Source organism: Bison bison, unplaced genomic scaffold (assembly GCF_000754665.1).
Source record: "Bison bison bison isolate TAMUID 2011002044 unplaced genomic scaffold, Bison_UMD1.0 scf7180017864291, whole genome shotgun sequence".
NCBI classification, from domain to species: domain Eukaryota; kingdom Metazoa; phylum Chordata; class Mammalia; order Artiodactyla; family Bovidae; genus Bison; species Bison bison.
Genome location: NW_011494863.1, coordinates 7,178,240 through 7,203,305, shown reverse-complemented (window position 1 = coordinate 7,203,305; position 25,066 = coordinate 7,178,240). Strand labels below are relative to the sequence as shown.

Below are 25,066 nucleotides of genomic sequence, written 5' to 3'. Positions count from 1 at the left end.
ACCTTGTATGTGTTCATCTCACTTTGGAGGGGCAGTTTCTTGTTTGTTCAGTGACTTGTCCACTAGATTCTAAACTCTTTGAAGGCAGAGATTTTATATGACTTATCTGATATCTTCTGTGATCTGCATATATTGTTAAAGTGTTGAATGGCTGCCATAATGCACTTAGCACTGAAGCCAGCCATTTTGTGTCACACATATTGAGCACTTAGGCTCAGATGGTAAAGAATCTGCTTGCAATGCAGGAGACCTGGCCTCGATTCCTGGGTTGAGACAATCCCCTGGAGAAGGGAATGGCTACCCACTCCAGTATTCTTGCCTGGAAAATTCCAGAGGAGCCTGGCAGGCTCCACGGGGAGTCCATGGGGTTACAAAGAGTCGGACATGACCGAGTGACTAATGCTTTCACTTTCACTGTATATCTGGCATTGGCCAAGTCCTTTGCCCACATTATCTCATGGGTTCTTCACAACAGCCTTCTGAGTTAGCAACTATAAATACTACTGTTTTGTAGATTAAAAAAATACAGATTTACAGGTAGTTGAGATTTGAACTCAGGTCCAGGCTGGTTCTTGTCACCCACGCTCTTATCACTGAGCTACACTACCTTCTGGCTAGTCAGAGCATTCATAATTTGGAAAACCCTGCATCTTGCTTGAAATAAATAAACCAAAGGAGGTGGTAGGCCCTGCACATGCTTCCACAAAACCTAATCCTTCAGCCTTAGGCTCTAATTTTTAAGAATAGTATTTAAATTTTGAAAACAGCAATTTCTTGCTCATTGCTTTCCAGCCTGCAGCTCCATGAACCCCGTGGGGAATGGCTGTCACTTTACATGTTTCTCTTGTCCTTGTCCCATCCTACCCCAACATCACAGCCCCAGTGGAGTAGCCCATCAGTCACCTTGTCGCTCTGTTGATTCAGTAACCTCTGCTAATTCCCTGGAGGTAACCAACTCAACCAAGGTCCTGGCACAAAGATGTCCCCATGTAGTTTCCTTCCTGTCAATGCCTCCAGGTTTCTCTTTAGGTAAGTTCCTCTTATTTCTCCTTTTTCTCTCCCTTTTTTGCTTGAAAAAAGTGTATGTAGTTTAATAATGAGCCACCAGTGTTGCACAAGATGGGAAAGGCACCACTTAATGTGGCCAACTCTGCCCATGAAGCATATGCAGCCACATGCCCTGGGGACAGATGCTTGTGGTGAGGGGGTTTCTGTCCACAGCTTTCATTCTCCTCTGGTCTCTGGGGATGCAGTCAGGGAAGCGGAGTGGGCTAGCCACCAGTCAGAGCTCAGACTACATTCTGGAGATGAGTGCTGGGCTGAGAGAACTCCCCAGTGCTGGCTTTCATAGCAGCGTCTGCACCTGCCTGTGTTTTAAACAAAGACCTCAAAGTGTAGGATGCTGCAAAATGGACCAGCAAAAGGGAGCACAGACTCCAAAATGGTTGGCAGTGGCAGTGGCAGCAAGTACAGAAAAGTTAATGACGCCTGAGCCAGGCTTATTTGACGAGTCCTTTCTTTGGCCAACTGTTTACAGACTGAGGTGCGACCTCATTTTTCTGAGCCCAGCATGAGGCTGGATTCCAGAAACTCCTAAATTTCAAGTCCCCTTCCCAACACTGAACCCCTCTATGTTTTTTGGCAAAAAGATCAACAAGGGCTTCCATGGTGGCTCAGGGGCAACAAATCTGCCCGCCAGTGCAGGAGACATGAGTTTGATCCCTGGTCCATGAGGGAGCAACTGAGCCCAAGTGCCACAACTACTGAACCGGTGCTCTGGAGCCCAGGAGCTGCAACGACTAAAGCCTGAGCACCCTAGAGCCTGTGCTTTGCAACGAGAAGCCCATGCGCCACAACTAGAGTGGCTCCTGCTCACTGCAACTAGAAAAAAGCCCAAGTAGCAATGAAGAAGACCCAGAGACCCAGCACAGCCAAAACAAACAAACAAACAAACACCTCAGCACTTACCCAGCATGTTCTAACATCAAAATGCTGTGCTAACACATATTCATTAAGCCCCATGACACCCAAGATCTGCAGACATTATGATCCCTGTTTTCTAGATGGAGAGATGGAAAGGCATCCTGGATTTAAGGAGAAGGTGAGCGTGTTGCCTCTGGTTTGCCCCACTGCACTGCTTTGAGTGTGTCCCCCTTTCTACCTGAGATACAAGCCCTTAAGAACTTGTGCAGTACATGAAAGGGGCCTGACACACGTGCCCTCTACCCTGCTCAGTACTGGCATAGCCTCTTGGTAAGGCAAAAGCTTGCACTGTGACAGTCTTTATACAGTTCCGTGTAGCAAGTGAAAGGACAGTGAGTGGTGGCCCACCTGTCACTTTTCTCTACCCTTTAGGCAACAGGATGGCATATGAGTCTGGTGAAGGCTGCCTGAAAGAGAAATATCCTGGCTTACTGGGCAGAAAGGCGTTTATTGGGAGGACAGAAAGGAGTGGAAAGAGCTTGGAAACAGGATCCTAGGGAAGCTTCTGAGACTAGTGAGGCAGGAGTCTGAGGCGGGGAGTGTCTGATCAGGGGCTGCTGCTTGAGTGCCCACCATGAACGGTCTTCAACTTGGCCCATGTGCTTTCCTCCCTTGTTCCTTCCTTGTTCCCATTTCCAAGTTCTGAGAGGCTAAGCCTGTCTCTCAGCTGTGGTGATGAGCTGAGGAGGTTGGGGAGAACGGGGCGGGGAGAGGGAAAGTGAAGAGGAGGAGAAGGAATGGGGAGGAGCTGGTTTCTGCAGCCTCTAAAATGGGAGGAAACATGCCTCCATTGAGACTGGGTGTGGAGGAGGAAACCCAAAAGCATGTAGGTGCTGCTACGAAGGGCCTGAATGAAAACGTGACAAGTGTTGTGTACCCTCGACCCACGGGCTATCTCTGGGATCTGGGGAATAGGTCGTGGTGGCAGAGATCTAGGTGTGGTCAGGACAGCTGGATAGGCTGGCATTACCCTCAAGCACAGAGTGCTGGAGCTTCACACACCACAGCAGCCTCTCCTCTTTCGGTAATTAAAAGGCTTACTTGCTGAACTGTAAACCAAAACCCTCGCATTTTGGTCAGCTCTGGTCTCTCAATTGATCCCCAGACTCTGTCTGGCTCAATGCATTAGGTGATGATGCTGATTAAGAGCGAAAGTTCAAATCTCAGGGGGCACCTCACACCTTGGAGGTCTGGCTGTCTTAGAAAAGGCAGTCCTGTATACCATGGGGGCTGGAGGTAGTGCAGAGCCATCTCTGCAAACACAGTGAAAATGGGGGGCAAACCTCTCACTCACACAGAACCAAAGAGCAGAAAGGGACCTCGTACACGTAGTCCAACCCACTCAGTAGCAGAAACTCCGCTGACAAAGAATGGCCTCATTTAGCCCTGAGAACTGGGAGGAACCAAGCCTCCCGCAATGGGAAGGGTTATTAAGAACAAGGGTGAGCTGCCCCTAGATAGACAAACTGAGCATGTCATCTGCATCCAAGGTTTTGGGGATGGAAACCTTCTCTGCATCTGGGAGGCTGTCAGAGAAAACATAACACACAGAGAAAGCATTGATCTGCTGTCAACTAATAGCCCTAAGGAGATTATATGGTGACAGTGACTTTCCTTTTTGGAAATGCTGATTTCCTGGAAGCAAACACACCCATCAGCATCAGCAGCATCTCAATATATGCACATAGTCAGGTTTCTATGAGCCAGGGGTGCGGAAGGACTCATGGCCACCTATGGTGCTGCTGAACATCCATCCACCATCTGACACACGGCCACCTCGGATAGAGTGAGTCCAGAAGCTCATCGTTTGCCCAAGAATAGATCTACCTTGGAGAAAAGCCAAGGCGAGAATAGGAAGCTGGAGCCTTGAACTTCATTGGAACAGAGTCCCATGTGCATTCTAGTTAGGGTGATCTTAAGTCCAGATTTTCCAGGGAGAATCTCAGTTTATAGCTGCTCTCCTGGTAGTGTCCCTCTTCTATCTCAAAAATGTCCTAGTTTGGATGATGAATTATACAGTGACTCTTACTTTAATGGTTTTTTGTGGAATAATCAGGACTTCAGGCTAAGGCCTGATACAAATGCCCCACTAGACTAGTAGAGATGGCCCTAGAGAGTTCATGATAGTTTCTTCCATGGAAGACTGTTCATGAGTTAAGGTAGGTCTTTGCTCTTCTCTGTCACTTCTGAACTATCCTCCCACTGTCCTCAAGACTTCGCAGCGTGGACTCACAAGAACAGACTCTACCATCTCCTACTCTGCCTTGTTGCAGACATCACTTTCCCTGTTTCCCTGAGGAATTGAGCTCCCGGCTCACTGTCATTCTCTCCACCACAACGGATCCTACCTTGATGATTTCATCTAGTCTTTGGGCTTTCATCTTAAGCTTAGACTTCTTTCTTAAATGCTAGACTTGTATAGATGCAACCATTTACTAGGAATACTAAGGCATCTGAGACAATGTGCTGCAAACCAGGCTTTTGCTTCCCCTCACTAACACCTCAAAACCTGTTTGTTCTCTTTTGGATTTACTCCATCTCAGTAAAAGGCAACCTTGTCTTCAGTTATTCAGGACTCACTTTGAATCCTCTCTTTTTACACCCAGAATTGGATTTGTCAGAAAATCCTATTGTTTCTACCTTTAGAATAAATCAAAATCTAACCACCGCCCCCTCCCTCCCTCCACAGCCAGCACCTTTGTTCATTTCACCGTCAACACCCCCCGCCCCAGCTCCCCCGCACCCCCACCCCCTGGATTCTTACCATATCCGCTTAACTAGTCTCTCTGCTTCCACCTTTCCTGTCTACAGTTCACTCTCAACCCAGCACCCGGAGGGGTTCTGATTACAACACAAGTTAGATCATGTCAATGCTTCTGCTCCAAGCCCTATAACATGGTTGAAGTCACATTCCTCATTATGACTGAGCAAATTCTGAATCTGAATCCCTGTTACCACTCTGGCCTCATCTCCTACGAGGCCCCTCTCACTTCCCTAATCCAGTCCTCTCGGCCTTCATGTCAGTATGCTCCTTCCCCGGGGCCTTTGATCTGTCCTCGCTGTTCCTTGGGCCTGGAAAACACTTCCCGCATTCCTCCATTCTTCCTTCTCACCGCTCAGCCAGCCCACCCCAACCAGACTATTAACATTGTAGTCACCCTCACATAAATTCTATCCCCCTTTCCTGACTTATTTTTTCTCCTTAGACCTTATCATCAGCACACCACTTATATTCCTTACATGTCTATTTATTTTCTGTCCAACCCACCAGAGTATAAGCTCCAGTGGGCAGAGATTTCTGTGTATTTTGTTCACTGGTGTTTCTCCAGTGTCTAGAAGGGTGCCTAACCTACTGTGCTCAGTATATATTTGCTAACTAAATGGATTAAAGCATCAGTTATAGGCATCCTTAGTTTGCCTTTGGGGATTTTGCAAATTTCTAACAAATTCCAAGAACCACTGAAGGGAGTATCTATGACCCTCTATTCCAACTTTCTGGCATGCAAAGAAATCTTTTTGCCTGGAACTATTGGTACCCACACTTTGCCTGTATTCTATCTAGAAAGGGGATTCGCCACCTCAATAAAAGCAAGTGCAGTCTTTTATTGAACCAGAATCTTCTGAGTTGTATTCACTGGTTCACTGTCCCCTGAGGGAACCAGCCTACTTCCTGATCTACACAGTCTATTATGGTCTCTCTGACCCTTGTCTTCTGCACTCAAACAATCCTAGTGTCTTTCTAGGTTTATCTAGTGATGTAGCTTCTATTTCCTCACCATTGCAGCCCTCCTCTGGACACACTGCCCACCTACAGGAAGGTTCCCCAAACTGGCCATATATGACTCCTGCTCTGACCCCCATAGAGAACAATGGGATTATCCCTTTCCTTGGAGTTATGACTCTCTGGTATGTCATAAAGGTAGTGTTTATGTGTGGTAAGGGGCTTGGTACCTTGTGATAGGCTTTGCCTGGACTTATAGGGGGTGGAGGTAGCACCTGGACTTATAGGAGGAGCCATGGATAGTTTTGGGGGCCTGTGTTTACTTGTGGTTGTATGAGGTGGCTGGACAAACTGCAGCAGTGCAATTGATGCATGTGCCAGAGAATGAAAAAGGTTGGGAAAGCTGTTTGGAAAGAAGACCTGCAGGGTAACTAGCATGTGACTCGGGGGTTGGATGTATGGGTAGTGGTCTGAGTCACGAAAACCCTGCCTAATGGCACCACATCCTGGGAAGTCTCCTAAGGTGCTCCCAGAGGTCTTCTGATCATTGGGCTTTCCCATTGTCCTATGATTATGGAGTGTCTTGGTGAAGACAGTGAAGTGTGATTTGTGGGGGTTATACAGTAGAACTGAAGTCTAGTTCTTGAGTAGGCTGGTTAACTGCACATCACTTTCATCATCTGTAAAATAACACCCACCTATTGGGATACTTGAGCATAGCCAAAGAGTTAAAAGATGCAAAAGTATCAATACTTGTAAAATGTGAAGAGCTATTTAAAAGATAACCATTTTACTTTTTTTTTTTAATTAAGCATTAGGAGGATAGTGAAGCAAAAATTGTTTCTTGGCCCACACTCTGAAAGGATTGAGTCTTTCAGCCATTCAACTCAGAGATGGACTCTGGCCTAGATGATCCAACCCTCTGATGCCTGAGATTGGAGAGGACGCACCTGAAAATGGGGATGACATAGTTGTTGGGGAAGATGCCAACTCGCCCGGTCACCAAGGAGACGCCCCTGAGCCAGCCGTCCTGGTACTTGCCCAGGACCCTGACGCCCTCTCCCTTCTGTAGGTCCAGTTCATCGGGTCCATGGGCTGAGTAGGAGTGCAGAGCTACAAACCTGGGGAAACACAGGGAACTGGTGAAGGATGCTGGTGAGTGTGCCTAGTGGAACCAGCAAAGGGTGAAGGGAGAGGAAAACTCAGAGTCCTAACCCAGTGGTTAGCACTAAACATCCTTTAAGAATTGAAACCTCACTATGTAAGGCAGATGGAAATGGTGGAACCTTGTTGAAGTTGCAGCGGAGGGGCCCAAATCCCTGCCCCCTCCATCTCCTCACTCCTCCATAGCGTGCTCTGAAGCTCCAAGTCACTCACTGAGGTCACATCAGTATTTTGACATTGGGGAAACTAGCTGAGAATAGAGAAAGGAGTTGGTGACCAGGAATCAGTGGCAGAGTCGGGTCGAAAGCCTGAAAGTGATGGTTCTATCTAGGATGCTTGTTCACACTGCTTAGAGTACCCTCAAGACAGTGGTCACAGCCATCAAGGTTCAGGGAACCGAGGGGTCAGCATAGAAGCCTCTCTGATTCATTCCCTCTCCTGAGGGTAGTGACGTGTCTGACCCCCAAGATGCTAGCTTAATGTAGGCAGGAGATGGACATGGGGAAGTGGGAGGCAAGGGTTAATTTCAGTGTTTTGGCACACAGTGGAATGAATATTGGCTGCATTGTGGGATGGAGAAGGATGGGCTTGAAACGTGGTAGAAATGTTCTTGGGTTGGAGCAGTGATTTTCCACTCTGAAGTCCACAGAGTAGCTTGGGTAGATAACATCCAGGTATGAGCTGGGGGATAAAGACCCTGGGGAGTAGTTCGGCTTTGGAAGGAGAATAATTACCCAACTAAAGGCACTAAAAATAACCCACTTTGGTTTCCCAGATTTGGGGTTAAAAGTGTATGGCTTCGAGCTGGATAGACGCTAAGGCAGCAGTTTCCAACCTTTTTGGTGCCAGTGGGATAGTTTCAGGATGATTCAAGTACACGTTCAAGTGCACAAAGTACATTTATTGTGCACTATATCTCTATTATTATTATACCAGCTCCACCTCAGATCATCAGCATTAGAGCCCAGAGGTTGGGGACAACTGCTCTAAGGACTTTGAGGCACTGAAAGGTTTTATCAAAGGGGCTAGGAGAATGTTCTCATCTGCAAGATTTCTTTCCCTCCTGAAATGTTATATTTATTTCTCACTGATACAGCAGCATCTACTGATGACCAAGCATTGTGAATCTAAAGAAATACAACAGAAATCGCTCAGTACCCAATCTCCCTGTAGGGTTTTCGTACATAATCTAGTTTCTTTCTGCTTTTGTAAAATAATGAGCCAGGATGATGTAATTTGGTAATTTGTATTTTTCATCATTATTTCCTTTGGACATTGTAAAGGAAGGGAAGCTGTTGTTTCTCTGCATGGGATGGTTGGGGGTGGGGGATGCTCGATGAGAGAGGGATGGCAAAGATGACTGCTCTGTGCCAGGACCAGGAGTGGAGGGTTGAACTCATTTTTTTTTTTTTTTTTTACTCACATGTTAGCTGAGAGGTGTTGCTGGGAGCCAGGAAGACTGACAATGGCCGTGGAATGTCCTGGGGAGGCAGGTGGAGGGTGATAGGTGCTGACCTGCAGAAACAACAAGCATTAGGAGCCAGACCCACAGCAGAGCTGCTGCATTCTGACGCAACTAAAAACCAACAGGCACGCCCAGCACCACCCATCGTGTGTCTTTTTCTCTGTGGTTTGTGGCTGTGGGCAGAGCGGAGTGGTGGTAGATTGGTTTATGGTCTGTTGGGGTGGTATGCCAGGGTCACATTCTGAAAGACTGCTCAGATAAGGCTTGGGATGAAGGCCCGTTCAATTTACAGTCAACAGAGCACTGTCAGGCTCTTCCTTATGTTCCCCCAGCCCCTCTCCACCCATTTTCTAGTGCACTCACCTCCCTTTAAGAAAACCTGTTCTCGAAAAATGATATGATGGCTAATGTTGAGAACACTCGCCAGGCAGTTTTAAGTGCTTCATAAGTATCAGCTAGTTTAATCCTTATTAAAGGAACTATTATCATCCCTATTTTTGGATGAGAAACTGAGGGAAAGAGAAAAATCACTCAACTAGAATGAACCAACATTTAAAACCAGGTACTCCAGGTTTTATTTTATTAGTGAGAGCCCACACTCTCACTAATGTTAGTATTAACACACACACATACATACACACACACACACACCAGTTTATCCTGTGACTTAGTGATGGTAAATCTGCAACCTCTTCACTTTTCCAGGCTGAAAGAGGGAGCAAAAGTTCTAAGAGCATCTGGAAATTACTAACTATCCTGAGGCTTCTCTTATTATCTAATGTCTTACCTTGCTTATTTTCTTCTCAGCACGTATCAAAGACTGTGATTGTTTCCTTGTTTATTTACTGACCATCCCCCATCACTAGACTACAAGTTCATGAGGAAGGGACTATGTCTTGTTTATCTTTGTGTTTCTTATACGCTTAATATGTTACTTGTAACTTAATGAATGAATGAAAACATCTTTCTACCCACTATACCAAATATTAATGAAATCTCCATGCCATCCAAAGTAAATACATTCAACCAGTCTTCAGTTATCTACCTTTAAGTGATGATAACTACATATATGTGCCTTTTTAGGACTGTGCTTTGTGGGTACAACTATTATTTGAAGAATGTGTGTTTGAGCAGTTGTGAATCCATTACTGAGTATGTATGTACAAGTGTGTATGTTTATTCAGAACCTGTGACAATTGTATGTACATGTTTGATGGCACTGGTCTATTGTATGTCTTATTATGTTAATGCATGTGGGTCAGATAAGCATGTATGCTATGTGTGATATATGTATGTATGGTTGTGAATGTCTATCTGGAATTCTGTATATATGTCTATGAACTCTAGAGGTGTGTGCAAGAAGGCATGGACATAGTTTTGTGTGTGTGTCTGTGTCAATGGTTGTATAAATGTTTGTATGGTTGTGTATGTATGTGTGATGTTTCAATTCAGTTATAGGATCAGAAAACCATTCCAGTTAGATAGTAAGAAGGGTTGGCAAGAGTATAGAGAAATCTAAACCCTCATACAGTGTTGGTGGAAATGTAAAATGGTTCCAGCCCTTTGGAAAATAGTTTTGCAGTCCCTCAAATAACTCCTAAAGTTACCATACGATTCACTAAGTCTGACATCCAAGAGAAATGAAAACATACATCTGCACTACAGCTTGTATGTGAATTTTACAGCAGTATTATTTATAATAGACAAAAGGTGGAAATAACCTAAATGTCTACTGGCTGAAGAATGAATAAAGAAAACATGGTATATCTACACAATGGAATAATATCTATAAAATGGAAATTATTCAACCACAAAAGAAATGAAGTACTGATATATGCCAGAACATGGATAAACTGTGAAAACATCATGCTAATTGAAAAAAGCAAGACACAAGAAACATTACATAGTTCTATGTATATATCTTAAATGGGTTAAATGTAAAATATATTTTATGGTATGTAAAATATGATATGGTATATAAAATATATTTTAATAAGCTTTTTAAAAAGTCCCAAACCATATGATTATCTCAATAGATGTACGAAAAGCTTTTTATAAAGTTTGACACCCATTATGATAAAAACTCTCCAGAGAGCATTCATACTTCAACATAATAAAGGCTATATATGACAAACCCACATTAGCATCATATTTAATGGTGAAAAGATGAAAGTATTTCCTCTAAGATCAGGAATAAGACAAGGAGGTCCATTCTTACCACTTCTGTTCAACACAGTTTTGGAAGTCCTAGCCACAGCAACCAGAGAAAAAAAGAAATAAAAGGAATACAAATTGGAAAGGAAGAAGTGAAACTGTTACTGTCTGCAGGTGACATGATACTATACACGGAAAATCCTAAAGACACCACCAGAAAAACTACTATAGCTCAGAGCTCATCAAGAGCTCTAGTAGTAAAGTTGCAGGTTACAAAATTCATATACAGAATTTGTTGCATTTCTATACACTAACAATGAAAGGCCAGAAGAAGTTCAGGAAACAGTCCAACTTGGTGGGGAATCAATATTATTAAAATGACCACACTACCTAAGGTAATCCACAGATTCACTGCAATCCCTATCAAAATATCAAAGGCATTTTTTTTTACAGACCTAAGATAATTTTAAAAATCTGTATGAAACACGAAAGACTCCAAATAGCCAAAACAATCTTGAGAAAGAAGAACAGAGCTGGAGGGATGGCAAACCTTGACCTCAGATTACAGTACAAAGTTACAGTAAAAAAAATGGTACTGGGACAAAAACAGACACACAGATCAATGGAACAGGTTTGAGAGCCCAGAAATAAATCTACGTACTTATATTCAATTAGTCTATGACAAAAGAATCAAGAATATACAGTGGAGAAAAGACAGTCTTTTCAATAAATGATGTTGTGAAAACTGGACAGCTACATGTAAAAGAAATCAGAACATTGTCAAATACCATGTACAAAAATAAACTCAAAAAGGATTAAAGACCTAAATGTAACACTGGATACGATAAAACTTAAGAGTAAAATATAGACAGAAAACTCTTTGATATAAATTGTACCAATATTTTTGGATCTGTCTCCTAAAGTAAAGGAAATAAAAGCAAAAATAAACAAATGGGACCTAGTTAAAAAAAAGTTTTTGCACAGCAAAGGTAACCATTGACAAAATAAAAAGACAGCCTACTGAATGGGAGAAGGTATTTGTAAATTATATGACCAGTAAGAGGTTAATATTCAACATATATAAATAGCCCACACAACTCAACAGTAAAAAAACATATGATTAAAAAATGGGCAGAAGAATGGAATTGACATTAAATGCAGATGGTAAACAGGCACATGAAAAGATGCTCAACGCTGCTAATCATTAGGGAAATGCAAATCAAAACCACAGTGACATATCACCTCATACCAGCCCGAATGGATCACAAATAACAAATACTGGTGAGAACATGAATAAAAGGAAACCCTCATACACTGCTGGTGGGAATGTAAACTGGTGAAGCCACTGTGGAAAACAGTATGGAAGTTTCTCAGAAAATTAAAAATAGAACTACCATATGACCCAGCAATTTGACTCCTGAGTGCATGTCCAAAAAAACCAAAAACATTAATTTGAAAAGATACATGCACCCTAATGCTTACAGCAGCATATTTTACAATTGCCAAGATATGGAAGCAATGTAAGTGTACATCAACAGACGAATGGATAATGAACATATGGTATGTATACACACACAATGGAATATTACTCAGCCATAAAAAAGAACAAAATTTTGCTATTTGCAGCAACATGGATGGACTTGGAGGGCATTATGCTAAGTGAAATAAGAAAGAGAAAGACAAATACTATATGACATTACTTAACACCCTTTTCCCTGTATAACTCTATCATCCACATCTCATCACTGCTGCTGCTTTCTTGTGATTTTTTTTTTGGGAAAATGTACGTATGCATATACCAACATCATATATCTATACCTGTTTATTTTTTAATTTATAGAAAAATGCCACATTATGGACACTATTCTATTGTTTTTTCCTTGTATTAATACATTTTTAAGATGTAACCAGGGCTTCCCTGGTTTCTCAGTGGTAAAGAATCTGCCTGCAGTACAGGAGATGTAGAAGATCCCCTGGAGAAGGAAATTGCAACCTAGTCCAGTATTGTTGCCTGGAAAATCCTATGGACAGAGGAGCTTGGTAGGTGACAGTCCATGGGGTTGCAAAAGAGTTGGGACATGACTTGGGGACTAACAACAACAATAAATAGTGGAATCTAAAAAATACAACAAACTAGTGAATATAACAAAAAGAGAGCAGACTCACAGATACAGAGAACAAACTTGGGGCTACCAGTGTGAAGAGTGGGGAGGGACAATATAGGGGTGGGGAGTGGGAGGGACAAGTTATTGGGGTATAAGATAGTCTACAAGGATGTACTTACAACATAGGGGATAGAGCCAATATAACTGTAAGTGGAATATGACCTTTAAAATTTTATTAAAAAAAAAACCTAAGACCATTCCTTGGTCATCCATCTGAAAGTCTCTAATACTTCATAAAGTGTTATGAACTTTGCAATCAAACATTGTCACACTGGTTCCCTCAAACAAGCTGCCGGCTTTGGGCTAGGCTGCTCCTCCCCTGCAACTGGGCAAGATATAATCCTTCTGGGATTGGGAGATGTTCCAAGGGAGAGCCTCGTTATGTGAACAACTAATCTTATGTTTGTGAAGGCTGTTGCATCACTGATTAAGCAGGATGAACTTCACATAACACCTGTGACTTTCCATTGTTATGCTTGAGTAAAAAGTCCTACCATCCATAAGCACTATTAACCATTTACAGGGGAGGAAGATGCCAGAATGCAAAGAAAACCATCTTTCCATTACACCTAAAGAAGTTCTCTTTTTACTTCTCTAGGTCTTCAGTTGGAGAGATGGGTATTTTTGCTCCTAATTGGAACAGGGAAACCTGCCAGAACTGAAATCACTGGGTTTGTGTTGGATTTCTTTCTAAGGTTAAATGGGAAGGGAGGCCAGATTTTCAGTTTGAGGTGTCAGGGAGGAGAAGGGAAAATACAAGTGGGGAAGGAGGAGGAGAGAGGGAGGGAGACGGTGGACAGCTCTGAGAGTGGGGGAGAGAGTCAGAACCTGAAGCAAAGACACATGGGGGAAAGAGAAAGATCCAGGGGGATAGAGGAAGGGAGAAGAAAGGGGAGATTAAGACTGGAGAAACTCTTGTAACTCATTCAGAAGACAAATAACCCAATTAAAAGATGGGCAAAAGGGACTTCACTGGTGGTCCAGTAGTTAAGAATCCATCTTGCAATGCAAGAAATGTGGCCTTGATCCCTGGTTGGGGAGCTAAGACCACATGCCATGGAGCAACTAAGCCCATGGGCTGCAACTACTGAGCTGGCGTGCCGCAACCAGAGAGTCCATTCGATGCCATGAAGGATTCTCCATGGTACAACAAAGACTCTACATGCCCACAGCTAAGACCTGCTGCAGCCAAATGGATTTTTTAAAATGAGCAAAGGACATCACAAAAGATAATATCGAGTGGCCAGTAAGCACATGGAAAAATGTTCAACATCAACAATAATCAGGAAAATGCAAATTAAAACCGTGAGATACTACTACACACCTATGAGAATGGCTGAAATTAAAAAGACTGACCATACCAAGTGTCAATGGGGATGTGGAACAATTAGAATTCTTATCTGCTCCTGGTGGGTGCCACAGGACAATGCATTGGCCATTTTTATTAAAGTATACATTTAGCACACTGCAATCCTACTCACAGGTTTTTACTTAAGAGAAATGCAAACTTATGTCCATACAAGGACTTGTACAGGAATGTTCATAGCAGCTTTATTCATTTTAGCCAGAAGCTGAAAACAACCTGAATGCCAATCAACTGGTGAGTGAACAAACTGCGGTATAAACACCATGGAAAACCCTTCAGCAATACATGCAATGATGTGGATGAATCTTAACATCATCCTAAGTGAAAGCAGCAGGACACACAAAACTACATATTCTGTAGTGACAGGTTAAGAACTGCCAAGAGCCAGGGATGGGGAGAGATGATTCATTGCAAAGGGGCACAAAAGGGAACTTTTGAGGGTGATAGAAATATTCTATATCTCGGTTTCAGTAGTCATCACATGCCTTTTAACATCTGCCAAGTCATTGAGCTGTACACTTAAAATCGTTGAACTTTATTGTATGTAACTATAACTCAATAAAGCTGTTAAAAAATATGACTATATAATCTAGCTGGCAGGAAGTGACCTTAGCTTGACCCAGCCCAAGCGCTGGAATTAGTCAGCAAAGGATATAGGGGTGACAGGTTAACCTAACAGTGGGCTAGTGATCCTCATATGTCAGGGGGCCACCTGAATATGGGAAAAATCAAATGTGGATACCTAGGGATCAGACAGAGGTTCCATGAGTAAGGTGAAAACAAAAATGAATGAATGAATGGAATAAGAGCGAGATAAAGCCAGGGAGGAAGGACAGCCAGAACAAGACAGAGACGAAGGCCCCACCCGGTAAACGAAGACAGCCGGGTAGATGGCCAGCTTCTGAGGAAGGCAGGTCTGTTCCTGTCAGTGGTATTCAAGACACAGGCCCAGCCTGTCTGAACGAAAGGGCCTCTGGTGGGTGGTTTCCTGAGGTCACTTATGACCTCAGGTCCCCGTGCCACAAAGGGTTTGTGAGGCTACCTTTGTGGTCCTCTAGGCTCTGGTGCTTCCTGGGGTAGGATCCGGGGATCTGAGCAGGATGAGAGAAAGTGCTGGTATTAGAGAATGTGGGTGGGAATTTCTGCAATGATCTAAAAGCATGTTTTCCTTCTTTTGAAGGAAGTGATTCATTGAAAAGAAGTCTTTTTCAGGAGCAGAGGAATGCACAGCTGTGTGGCCTCTGGGCGTTTTCAGGTGTTAAGTAAGGGAGGAGAGGGGGCTCAGGCCTGGCTGGAGCTGCTGCAGCATTCCGCTGGCCCTGGCCTCCCAGATCTGGGACTCAGCACCCTGGCCCAGGCCTCTGGAGGCAGCTCTAACCTACTCAGGCATTTGGCTCTGCGGCTCAAGCATTTTCTGGCATATATGATCTTGGGTAAGGATTAAATTCTGTGGCTCCTCCATTTCCTCATCTGTAAAATGGGAGCAATAATGGTATTTCTCTCCTAGAGTTGTTATGAGGATTGAATAAAAGAACTCGTGTGTATTATTTAGCACAGTGTAAGTACTCAATCAGTTCAGCTCAGTTCAGTCGCTCAGTCGTGTCCGACTATTTACAACCCCATGAATCGCAGCACGCCAGGCCTCCCTGTCCATCACCAACTCCTGGGGTTCACTCAAAGTCATGTCCATCGAGTCGGTGATGCCATCCAGCCATCTCATCCTCTGTCTTCTCACTTCCTCACTTCTCACATCCTCTCACTTCTCCTCCTGCCCCCAATCCCTCCCAGCATCAGGGTCTTTTCCAGTGAGTCAACTCTTCGCATGAGGTGGCCAAAGTACATATTGCTTATTTAAAAAATTTTTTTTATTGAAACAGAGTTGATTTACAATGTTGTGTTAGTTTCAGGTACACAGCAAAGTGATTCAGTCATATGTTAGTCACTCAGTTGTGTCTGACTCTTTGTGACTCCATGGACTGTAGCCCGCCAGGCTCCTCTGTCTATGGGATTCTCCAGGCAGAAATACTGGAGTGGGTTCCCATTCCCTTTTCCATGGCATCTTCCAAACCCAGGGACTGAACAGGGGTCTCCTGCATTGCAGGCAGATTCTTTACCGTCTGAGCCATCAGGGAAGCCCTATTCAGTTATATATAGATATAAATATATATAGACATAAATACATGTGTGCATGTGCTCAGTCTCTAAGTTGTGTTTGACTCTTAGTGACCACATGGACTGTAGCCTGCCAGGCTCCTCTGTCTATGGGATTTTCCAGGCAAAAATTCTAGAGTGGGTTGTCATTTCCTCCGCCAAGGGATCTTCTCCTGCGTCTCCTTCATTGGCAGGCAGAGTCTTTACCACTGTGCCACCTAGAAGTATTCTTTAAAATGGCTGGATGGCGTCACTGACTCGATGAACGTGAGTCTGGGTGAACTCCGGGAGTTGGTGATGGACAGGGAGGCCTGGCGTGCTGCGATTCATGGGGTCGCAAAGAGTCTGACACAACTGAGCGACTGATGTGATCTGATCTGATACGTTATTACAAGATGTTGTATAGAGTTCCTTGTTCTATGCAGTGGGTCCTTGTGTTCTGTTTTGTATATAGTAGGGTGTATATTTTAATTAAATATTACTTATTTTGGTCTACTAAGAGATTAGCTGCTGTGCAGGGTGTGGGTGGTGGTGTGGGTGGAGCACCTTCTTTTATGTGACAGCCCTGTAAGGTCTTGGACTGAGAGCAGGACCCAAGAATGAGGTGGGGGATGGGAGTAAGTAAGCCTCCTCTTGTCTCTTCTAGAGGAGCTTTCAGGTCCCTGGCTTTCCAAAATATGTTTGGTGTCCCCCACCCCAACCCCTGCTGTGGTACTCAGCTTCCAGGGCTCATGCCTCTCAGGAGCTTACAGGGCATTGGGGTACTGTCCTCCTCAACAGAGCGTGAGCCAGCCCCTGTGCTCCAGCATCTCAGGGCGCCCAGGAACGAACAAGGGCCTGAACCTATGGAGTGTTCACTCAGGGCTGGAAGAAGCGCTGCATTTTAGAGACAGAAAATTAAGTATTATATGGTAGTTTCTATACCACCACTATGGAAAATCTAGAGTTGACCATTGAACTTTATAGAGTTAAAAATTCATTCTTCTCTTTTATTACGAGAGACTTGAGCCATATTCAGCAGCTGCAGTGTGTGGGCCATACTTGGTACTCAGCACTGGAGCTAATGGAATGACCAAGACACACAGAGTTCCTTCCTCAGGTGGACCTCACCCCGTATACTGGGGAAGGAACTTAAAGCCACAGTTATATAAACATAGCACATGTTGGCATGGGGGATAGGGTGGGGCTCGAAGTGCTCTGGGTGCTGCTGGGAGAGGCTTGCCTTGATCTCCAAGAGGTATTTCATTCACACGCTGCGATTCCAACACTAACTTGTGATACACAGGCCTCATTTTTGTCATCCTCATTTCTACAGATAAGCTGAAATGGAAAGATTATGTGATTTTCAGTCCAGCAAGTGGGTGGTTAAGTTGACACCAGGAGGCCTTGTAAGTGCTGACCACGGTTAGCACTTGGGGCTTCCCTGGTGGCTCAGCTGGTAAAGAATCCGCCTGCAATGAGGGAGACCTGGGTTTGATCCCTGGGCTGGGAAGATCCCCTGGAGAAGGAAAGGCTACCCATTCCAGTATTCTGGCCTGGAGAATTCCATAGACTATTCCATGGTGTCGCAAAGAGTCAGACACGACTAAGTGACTTTCACTTTCAAGGTTAGCACTTAACTCCATGTGCCTAGAGAGCTCATGTCTGTGAGGCATGCTTGGGTATCCCAGGAAAAGCCTTCTAGCTAAATTCAGCGTTCTTTTTTTTTTTTAAGAAGAATAATTGTATTTATTTTTTTATTGGCTATGCTGAGTCTTCATTGCCATGTGGGCTCTTCTCCAGTTGTGGCAAACGGGGGCGTTTGCCAACGTCCAGTTGCTGTGCGTGGGCTTCTCATCTCAGTGGCTTCTCTTGTTCTAGAGCACGAGTGTTTCAGTAGTTGCAGCACGTAAGCTCAATCGTTGAGGCTCTCAGGCTCTAGAACACAGGCTCAGAAGTTATGGCGCATGGGCTTATTTCCTCTGTGGCATGTGGGATCTTCTCAGACCAGGGATTGAATCTGGATCTCCTGAATTGGCAAGAGTATTCTTTACCACTGAGCCACCAGGGAAGCCCTCAAAGTTCTGTTTTTAGAGTCACAGGTATGTCATGTTCCTGGTGACCACTGTTCCTGGCCAGTGTCCCCTGTAATATACAATAGATCTGGAGACAGGTGGACTATGAAGTGCTTTTTTGTTTGTTTTTCTCCTTCATTCCCTGGCAGAAGCGAGATCCTTGCAGAGTCAGAACTTCGTTTACCAGACTGCTCCCCTTCCTTCTCTAAGCTGGTCTCAGAGCCAGGCTCAGAGCCAGCCCAGCCTGCAATCCCTCCCTGTTCTGGATGAGCAGGGAGCAGCTGCCCAGTGCTATAATCTGCCCTGAGAGTAAAAGCATTGTCTGAGAAACAGAACTCACTCAGGAGCTGGCAGCAGGTTACTTTAGGTCCACCTCTATAAGTATCTTCTAGGGGACTTCCCTGGTGGTCCAATGGTTAAGACTCCTTGCTCCCAATGCAGGGGGCGAGGGTTTGATCCCTGGTCAGGGAACTAAGATCCCACATGCTGTGAAAGTGAAAATGAAGTCGCTCAGTTGTGTTCGACTCTTTAAGACCCCATGGACTGTAGCCTACCAGGCTTCTCCGTCCATGGGATTCTCCAGGCAAGAATACTGGAGTGGGTTACCATTTCCTTCTCCAGGGGATCTTCCCAACTCAGGGATGGAACCTGGGTCTCCCGCATTGGAGGCAGATGCTTTAACCTCTGAGCCACCAGGGAAGCCCCTACAATGCTGTGAGACATAGCAAAAAATTAAAACAAAAAAAATTAAAAATGTCTTCTAAAGTACATAGTGAGGTCAGTAGGGGTAATCCTGTGTAACGCTGTGAAGACAACTCCATTTCCATCTTCCAGGGAGTCATCAAAGCTCAGAATATTCTCTGTGATCTGGCTCCTGCCCCGTCTCCAGCCTCACCTTCCTCACATCCCTCCCCCCTTCACTTCCTTCAGCCGTGGGTCTTTTTTCAGCTCCTTGAGCAGATCACACTGTTTCTGTCACCCCTGCCCTTTCCATACCCCCACCCCACCTCTCCTCTTTTATGTTCCCTTGTTACTGACATTTAAAAATTTGATGTGTATATATAAAGTATATATATACACACACACTATGCATAGAAATGTGTATATAATTTTTTTGTTAAAAGAAGAATAAGAAAACTAACATCTGCATACACTACCACCCAACTCACAAAACCGAATAAAAACAGGAATCGAACACTGTGCTTAGAGGCCCTCTGCATATTCCTCTATAATCAGATCTCTCCTCCCAGAGCTGACAATGCAGAAATTTAGCTAATGGTTCCGGCACTTTTCTATGCAACTTCTACCATGTGAGAATACATCCCTAAACCATGTGTTGTTGAGGTTTGCCTGTTTCTCTGAACACAGGGCATATCGATGCACGTTGAGTGTTCTTCTGTGACTTGCGTTTTTCTGCTTTAACACTAGGGTTTTGTGGTTGGTTTTCACTGCTGTCCCATATTTCATCATATGCACCTACCACCATCTAATCATCCTATCATTTATGTGGCATTTGAGTGATTTTCAGTTTAGGGCTGTCCTGAATGATGTTGCTAGGAACATTCTTGTGTATGCCCCCTGTGCACACGTACACGAGTTCCCCTAGGATCCATGCCTGTGTGTAGAATTGATGGGCTGTAGGGTAGGAGCCTGCTCAGTTTTATTAGGCAATAACAAACTGGTTCCCAGCGTGGCTGTAACAATTTACGCCTCCACCAGCAGTGAATGACAATTCCTGTTACCCCAATGTGTGGGAAGGCTGAGCTTTTTAATACCTGTCTGTGGTGGGTGTGAAATGATATCTCATTGTGGTTTCAAATGAATTTCTCTGAGTACTAATGAGCTTGGGTTCCTTTTTGAATGTTTATGGGCCATTCTGGTTTCTTATATGAAATGCCTGTTCATTTTCTTTGTCTATTTTCCCCTTCTCTTGAGTTATTTTCTTATTAAGTTATGGAGTTCTAATATTTTACATATGAATTTTTTGTAGCTTGCATTTTTTACTCTGTGGTGTTCTTTGAAGAGCTGAAGTTTTTATTTTTAATAGAGTCAAATTTACAGTATATTCCCTTATGGTTTATACTTTTGAAGAATCTTGAGTACAATTTTTTTTATCCCAAGGTCATAAAGATATACTTCTATATTGTCTTCTAAAAGTTTTATAGTTTTGTCTTTCCCATTTAAGTCTTTAACCCACCTGGAATTGATTTTTTGACAAGGGAGGAATCCAATTTCATCTTTTTCCACATGGATACCCAATTAACCCAGCACCGTAGTTCATTCTTCCCTTCTGATCTGCAAAGCCTGCTCTGTCATAAATCAAGTCTTCATGCTGTATCTGTTTCTAGGTTCTTCAGTATGTTCCATTGGTTTAATAGAATCTTTATGCTAAATCCAGGACATCTTAATTCTTATAAATTTAAAATAAAATTTGATATCTGATAGGGTAGGTCCCATTCTTCACCCTAACCAAATTCCATCTTCTTTCTTAGAAGTATCTTGGTCATTGGCTTTTTGTCCTTCCATTTGAATTTTAGAATCACCTTCTGAGTTCCACACAAAGAACCCATTGGGATTTGAATTTGTAAAAAAATTTGGGGAGAATCAACATCCTAAAAACCGTGAGTCGTTCTATCCAAGAGCATAATTCTTCATTTATTTTAGGTCTTCTTTACAATTTTATTTAAGTATAGCCGATTTACAATCTTGTGTTAATTTCTGCTGTTTAGCAAAGTGATTCAGTTATACATGTATGCATTCCTTTTCATATTCTTTTCCATTATTATCACAGAATATCAAATATATTCCAGTTCCCAGTACTATACAGTAGGACCTTGTTGTTTATCTGCTCTGTATGTTGCACTGGCTAATCTCAAACTCCCAGTCCTTCCCTCCCCCGACCTTCTTTCGGTCTTCTTTAATGTCTTTTGGTAAAGTTTTATACATTTTCTCCAAAAAGGGCCTGCATATCTTTTGTTGGACTTATAAACTGAATTGTTATGGTAAATGATATATATCTTTTTTTAAAAAATTATTTTTCTGCGTTTTTAGGATACAGAAATGCAGTGAACTTTTTTGTACTGATTTGTATGTAGTAACTTTGCTAAGTTCTTATTTATTCCTAATACACTTTTCTAGGTTGTTTTGAATTTTCTATATAGACAATAATATCATCTACAAATAATGACAGCTATGTTTCTTCTTTTCAAATATTTGGCCTTTTACTTTTTTTCCCAATCTTCCTTCCTATCTTTCCTTTTTTTCCAGGTGCTCTGGGAGGGCCTGTGTTGAGTTGAAACATAATGGACATTTTATTCTTTTTCCTAATCTTACAGAGAATGCCTTCAACATTTTACCATTATGTATGATATTTAATGTAGACTATATAAATTCCATTTATCATATTCCCTTTTACTTCTAACTTGCTAAGATTTTTAAAATATGCATAATGAATAGCTATAGATATTTTATCAAACCCTTTTCTATATCTGTTGAAAAGGTCTTTATTTCCCTTTAATTTGTTAATGAGATAGATTATATCAACTAATTTTGTAACATTAAACTAACCCTTCAGTCTAGGGAAAACACCAACTTAATCATGGTATATTCTATTTCCAGACATTTTTGGGTTTGGTTTGCTAATAGACACTTGAGGGGTTTTGCATCTATGTTTTTGAGTGAGGTAAAACTCAAATTTTCCTTTCTTATGTTGTTGTTTTCTGTTTTTTTTTTTTTTTTAATATTCAAAATAAATATTTTTATTTATTTATTTTTTTGTTTTCTGGTTTTTGAAATTATGAATATCTCAGCCTCATGAGATGAGTTGGGATATACTTTCTTTTCTTCCCTTCTTTAGAAGAGTTTGTAAAAAGTGAAACTATCCCCTCCTTGAAAGTGTGAAAAAACTCACATGTAAACCTGTCTGGGCCTGGGGTTTCCTTTGTGGGAAGATTTTAAATTTCTTTAATGGTTATAATACGATTCTAGAGGGTTGCCAAGAGCTATGTCCCAAATGTAAAATATTTTTCATAAACCTTGTTTGCTGAAGATAAATTCCTGCTTAATTTATTTGCCTACTGGCCTCTTCCGGGGCTTCCCTTGTGGCTCAGCTGGTAAAGAATCTGCCTGCAATGTGGGAGACCTGGGTTTGATTCCTGGGTTGGGAAGATCCCCTGCAGAAGGGAAAGGTTACCCACTCCAGTATTCTGGCCTACCGAATTCCATGGACTGTATAGTTCATGAGGTCACGAAGAGTCGGACATGACTGAGCGACTTTCATTTTCTCTGGCCTCTGCTGGGGAGAAATGTGGTATCGGAATATCTGTATAGAAGCTTGGAAAACCACAGCTGATGTGATCCCCCACACTGTCAGTTCAAGCCCTTAGCATCTCCAGGGTACCACCGCATTACTCAAGAAGAACCCCATGGGGACTGTCACTGATTCGGTGGATTTCTGTTTAACTCCTTGAGACACTATGCAGCTATAGCTAAGAGAATGGACTTTAGGGGCCGTCTGAACTGAGCTTTAAATTTGGCAGTCTAACCAACTGTATGAGGCTCAGGCATATTTCCTCCCAGCCTTAGTTTCCTCATTTATAAAAAGAGGCAATGACAGTACCTACATCATCAGATTCTCGTAAGGATTCAATCAGAACGTGCATGCAAAGTACTTTGCACAATGTTGGGCTCATATGGAAAACCCGCCAAACTGTAACATTGCTACTATTATGAGAAGGGAGACGTACAAAGCAGACGTGTGAGAAGAAGCGGAAGACAGGACTTTCTCTATGTTGGTAGGTGCCAGGGACTGGGCAGTGGGAGGTGAAGAGTGGGGAGGAGGAATGGGGAGTTAGTTTCTAATGGGGACAGTTTCAGTTTAGGAAGGTAAAAAATTTGGGGGATAGATGATGGTGAGATTTGCGTAATGGTGTGAATGTAGTTGGTGTCACTGAACTGTACAGTTAAATATGGTTAAAACAGTATGTTTTCTATTATGTGACTCTTACCCCTTTATCACCATAAAAAACATCAAAAAAGAAGAAAATAGGACTTTCTCAATGAGACTGGATTTTAAGGAGGAAATATTCTTTCTCTGGGACTCAAGGGCCAGCTTCAATAGTCCAGATTGCCTTTGAGAAAGACCCAGTGATGGGTGACTAGCCTTGTACGTGGGACATGTATTCAGGAGTCTGTTTCCTGACACTGGACTGGGCTGTTCTCATGCATGCTGAGGTTCCAGTGAAGGAGGGCTCTGGCACCTCTCCACAGCTGGACTTTGCATCAACTTCTTGAGAAAATGCAAAAACAACCTAGAGAAGTGGGATGGGGAGGGAAGTGGAAGAGAAATTTAAGAAGAGGGGGACATATGTATATCTATGGCTGATTCACGTTGATGTGTGGCAGAAACATCACAAGATTGTAATTATCTTCCAATGAAAAATAAAATAAAATTTAAAACAAACAAAAAAACCCCACACCTCAAATCAGAAAGGCAAAATCCTCTTTTTTAAGTTGAGTCCTCTATTTGGGCAAAGATGTCCCCAGCTCCGCTACTCCCCCTTCCATTTTTGACCTCATGTCCTCCTGAGCCCAACAGCTTGCTGCCTGCAAGGCAGGATTTTAGTACCAAAGCGGAGTCTGATGACTTGAGTGCCATCAGTGCCTTTTGAAATGCTGGGCTATACCAAAACCTTAATTACAACTCTTGCCCTCCTAGCCATAACAGTCCATTTGAAGAAGTAACTGCTTGGCAATAATTATAATTAAATCCTCTCACTGGGCTTCCTTAGGGGCTATAAAAATCTAAACAAGCAAAGTTCCTCTTGAGTCTGCTGTGAGTCCTCTCATGGCCTTTATTCACAGGAGATGCTTGTTAGGCATCTACAGAGTACCAAACTTTGTGCCAGGTCCTGGGGATGGATGACAAAGGCCACTGCTCACCAGGATAGCACAGACTGAATGAGAACTCTTCTCTCTGTCCTACATGTGGGTCCTGCCCTCACATCCCAAATAGGAGCAATTTCTAAATATCTAGAAATTCACATGTTCACCCTGCCTCTGATACAGACACCATGTCTTAGAAAGTGGCTTATTATGATGGAGAGAATGGAGCAGACAGTTATTTGTTGAAATAAGAAAAACAGACCCACAAGGAGAGCTAGAAGGAGAAAGCAGCAGACGAAGACCAGTCAAGAGACAACCTGGCATCACTGTACAAAACGTGGGTTCTGAATGCAGATTTTCCTAGGTACAGCTCCCCACTTTACTACTCTCTCAGCATGTGACCCTGGGGAAGTTATTTTACCAGCCTGGCTCTAAATTCCTTCATCTGTTTTAGGTGAGGTTTAATAGGATTTTCTCTAAGGATTGTCAGTGTTTATAGGTTTACTTTGGGGGACTCTGTTGGAGAAGGAAATTGAAGCAGGACTTAAAGGAAAGTTAATGGTTAAAAAAAAATTTCCTTCTAAAGAATTTAGTGAAGGGAATTCCCTGGTGTTCTGGTGGTTAGGACTTGTTGCTTTCACTGCCAAGGGCCTGGGTTCAATCCCTGGTTGGGGAAATAGCATCCCAAAAATGGTGTGGTACAGCCAAAAGGAAAAAAAAAAAAAAAATCAATGAGCCCAGGAATCATGTGACAATGTCAAGTTCTCTTGGCATCTTCAGAAAGCTAATTACTTGCTACATGTCCATTGTCTCATTATTTTAAAAATTTCTCAAAGGATATCATAGCAACCTTAATGGATATTTTAGAAGAGAAAATTGGATATTAAGAAGAGAAAAAAGATAATCACTCACTACCCCTCCACATTATTGAAGTAGTTGTCTTTGCTACTTCTGAGTAAT

At 42.9% G+C, this 25,066-nt stretch overlaps 1 protein-coding gene across 2 annotated transcripts in view; it reads right to left on the bottom strand.

Annotated features, from left to right (window-relative positions):
* SH3RF2 (SH3 domain containing ring finger 2) overlaps positions 1-25,066 on the bottom strand; it is a 149,825-nt gene that overhangs the window by 26,830 nt on the left and 97,929 nt on the right. For both annotated transcript variants that reach the window (XM_010850456.1, XM_010850455.1), the window contains exons 6-7: positions 8,292-8,383; positions 6,655-6,825 (exon numbers count right to left, since the gene is read on the bottom strand). In XM_010850456.1, the coding sequence (XP_010848758.1) occupies positions 6,655-6,825; positions 8,292-8,383 (263 nt within the window). The remainder of the gene's footprint in view (positions 1-6,654; positions 6,826-8,291; positions 8,384-25,066) is intronic.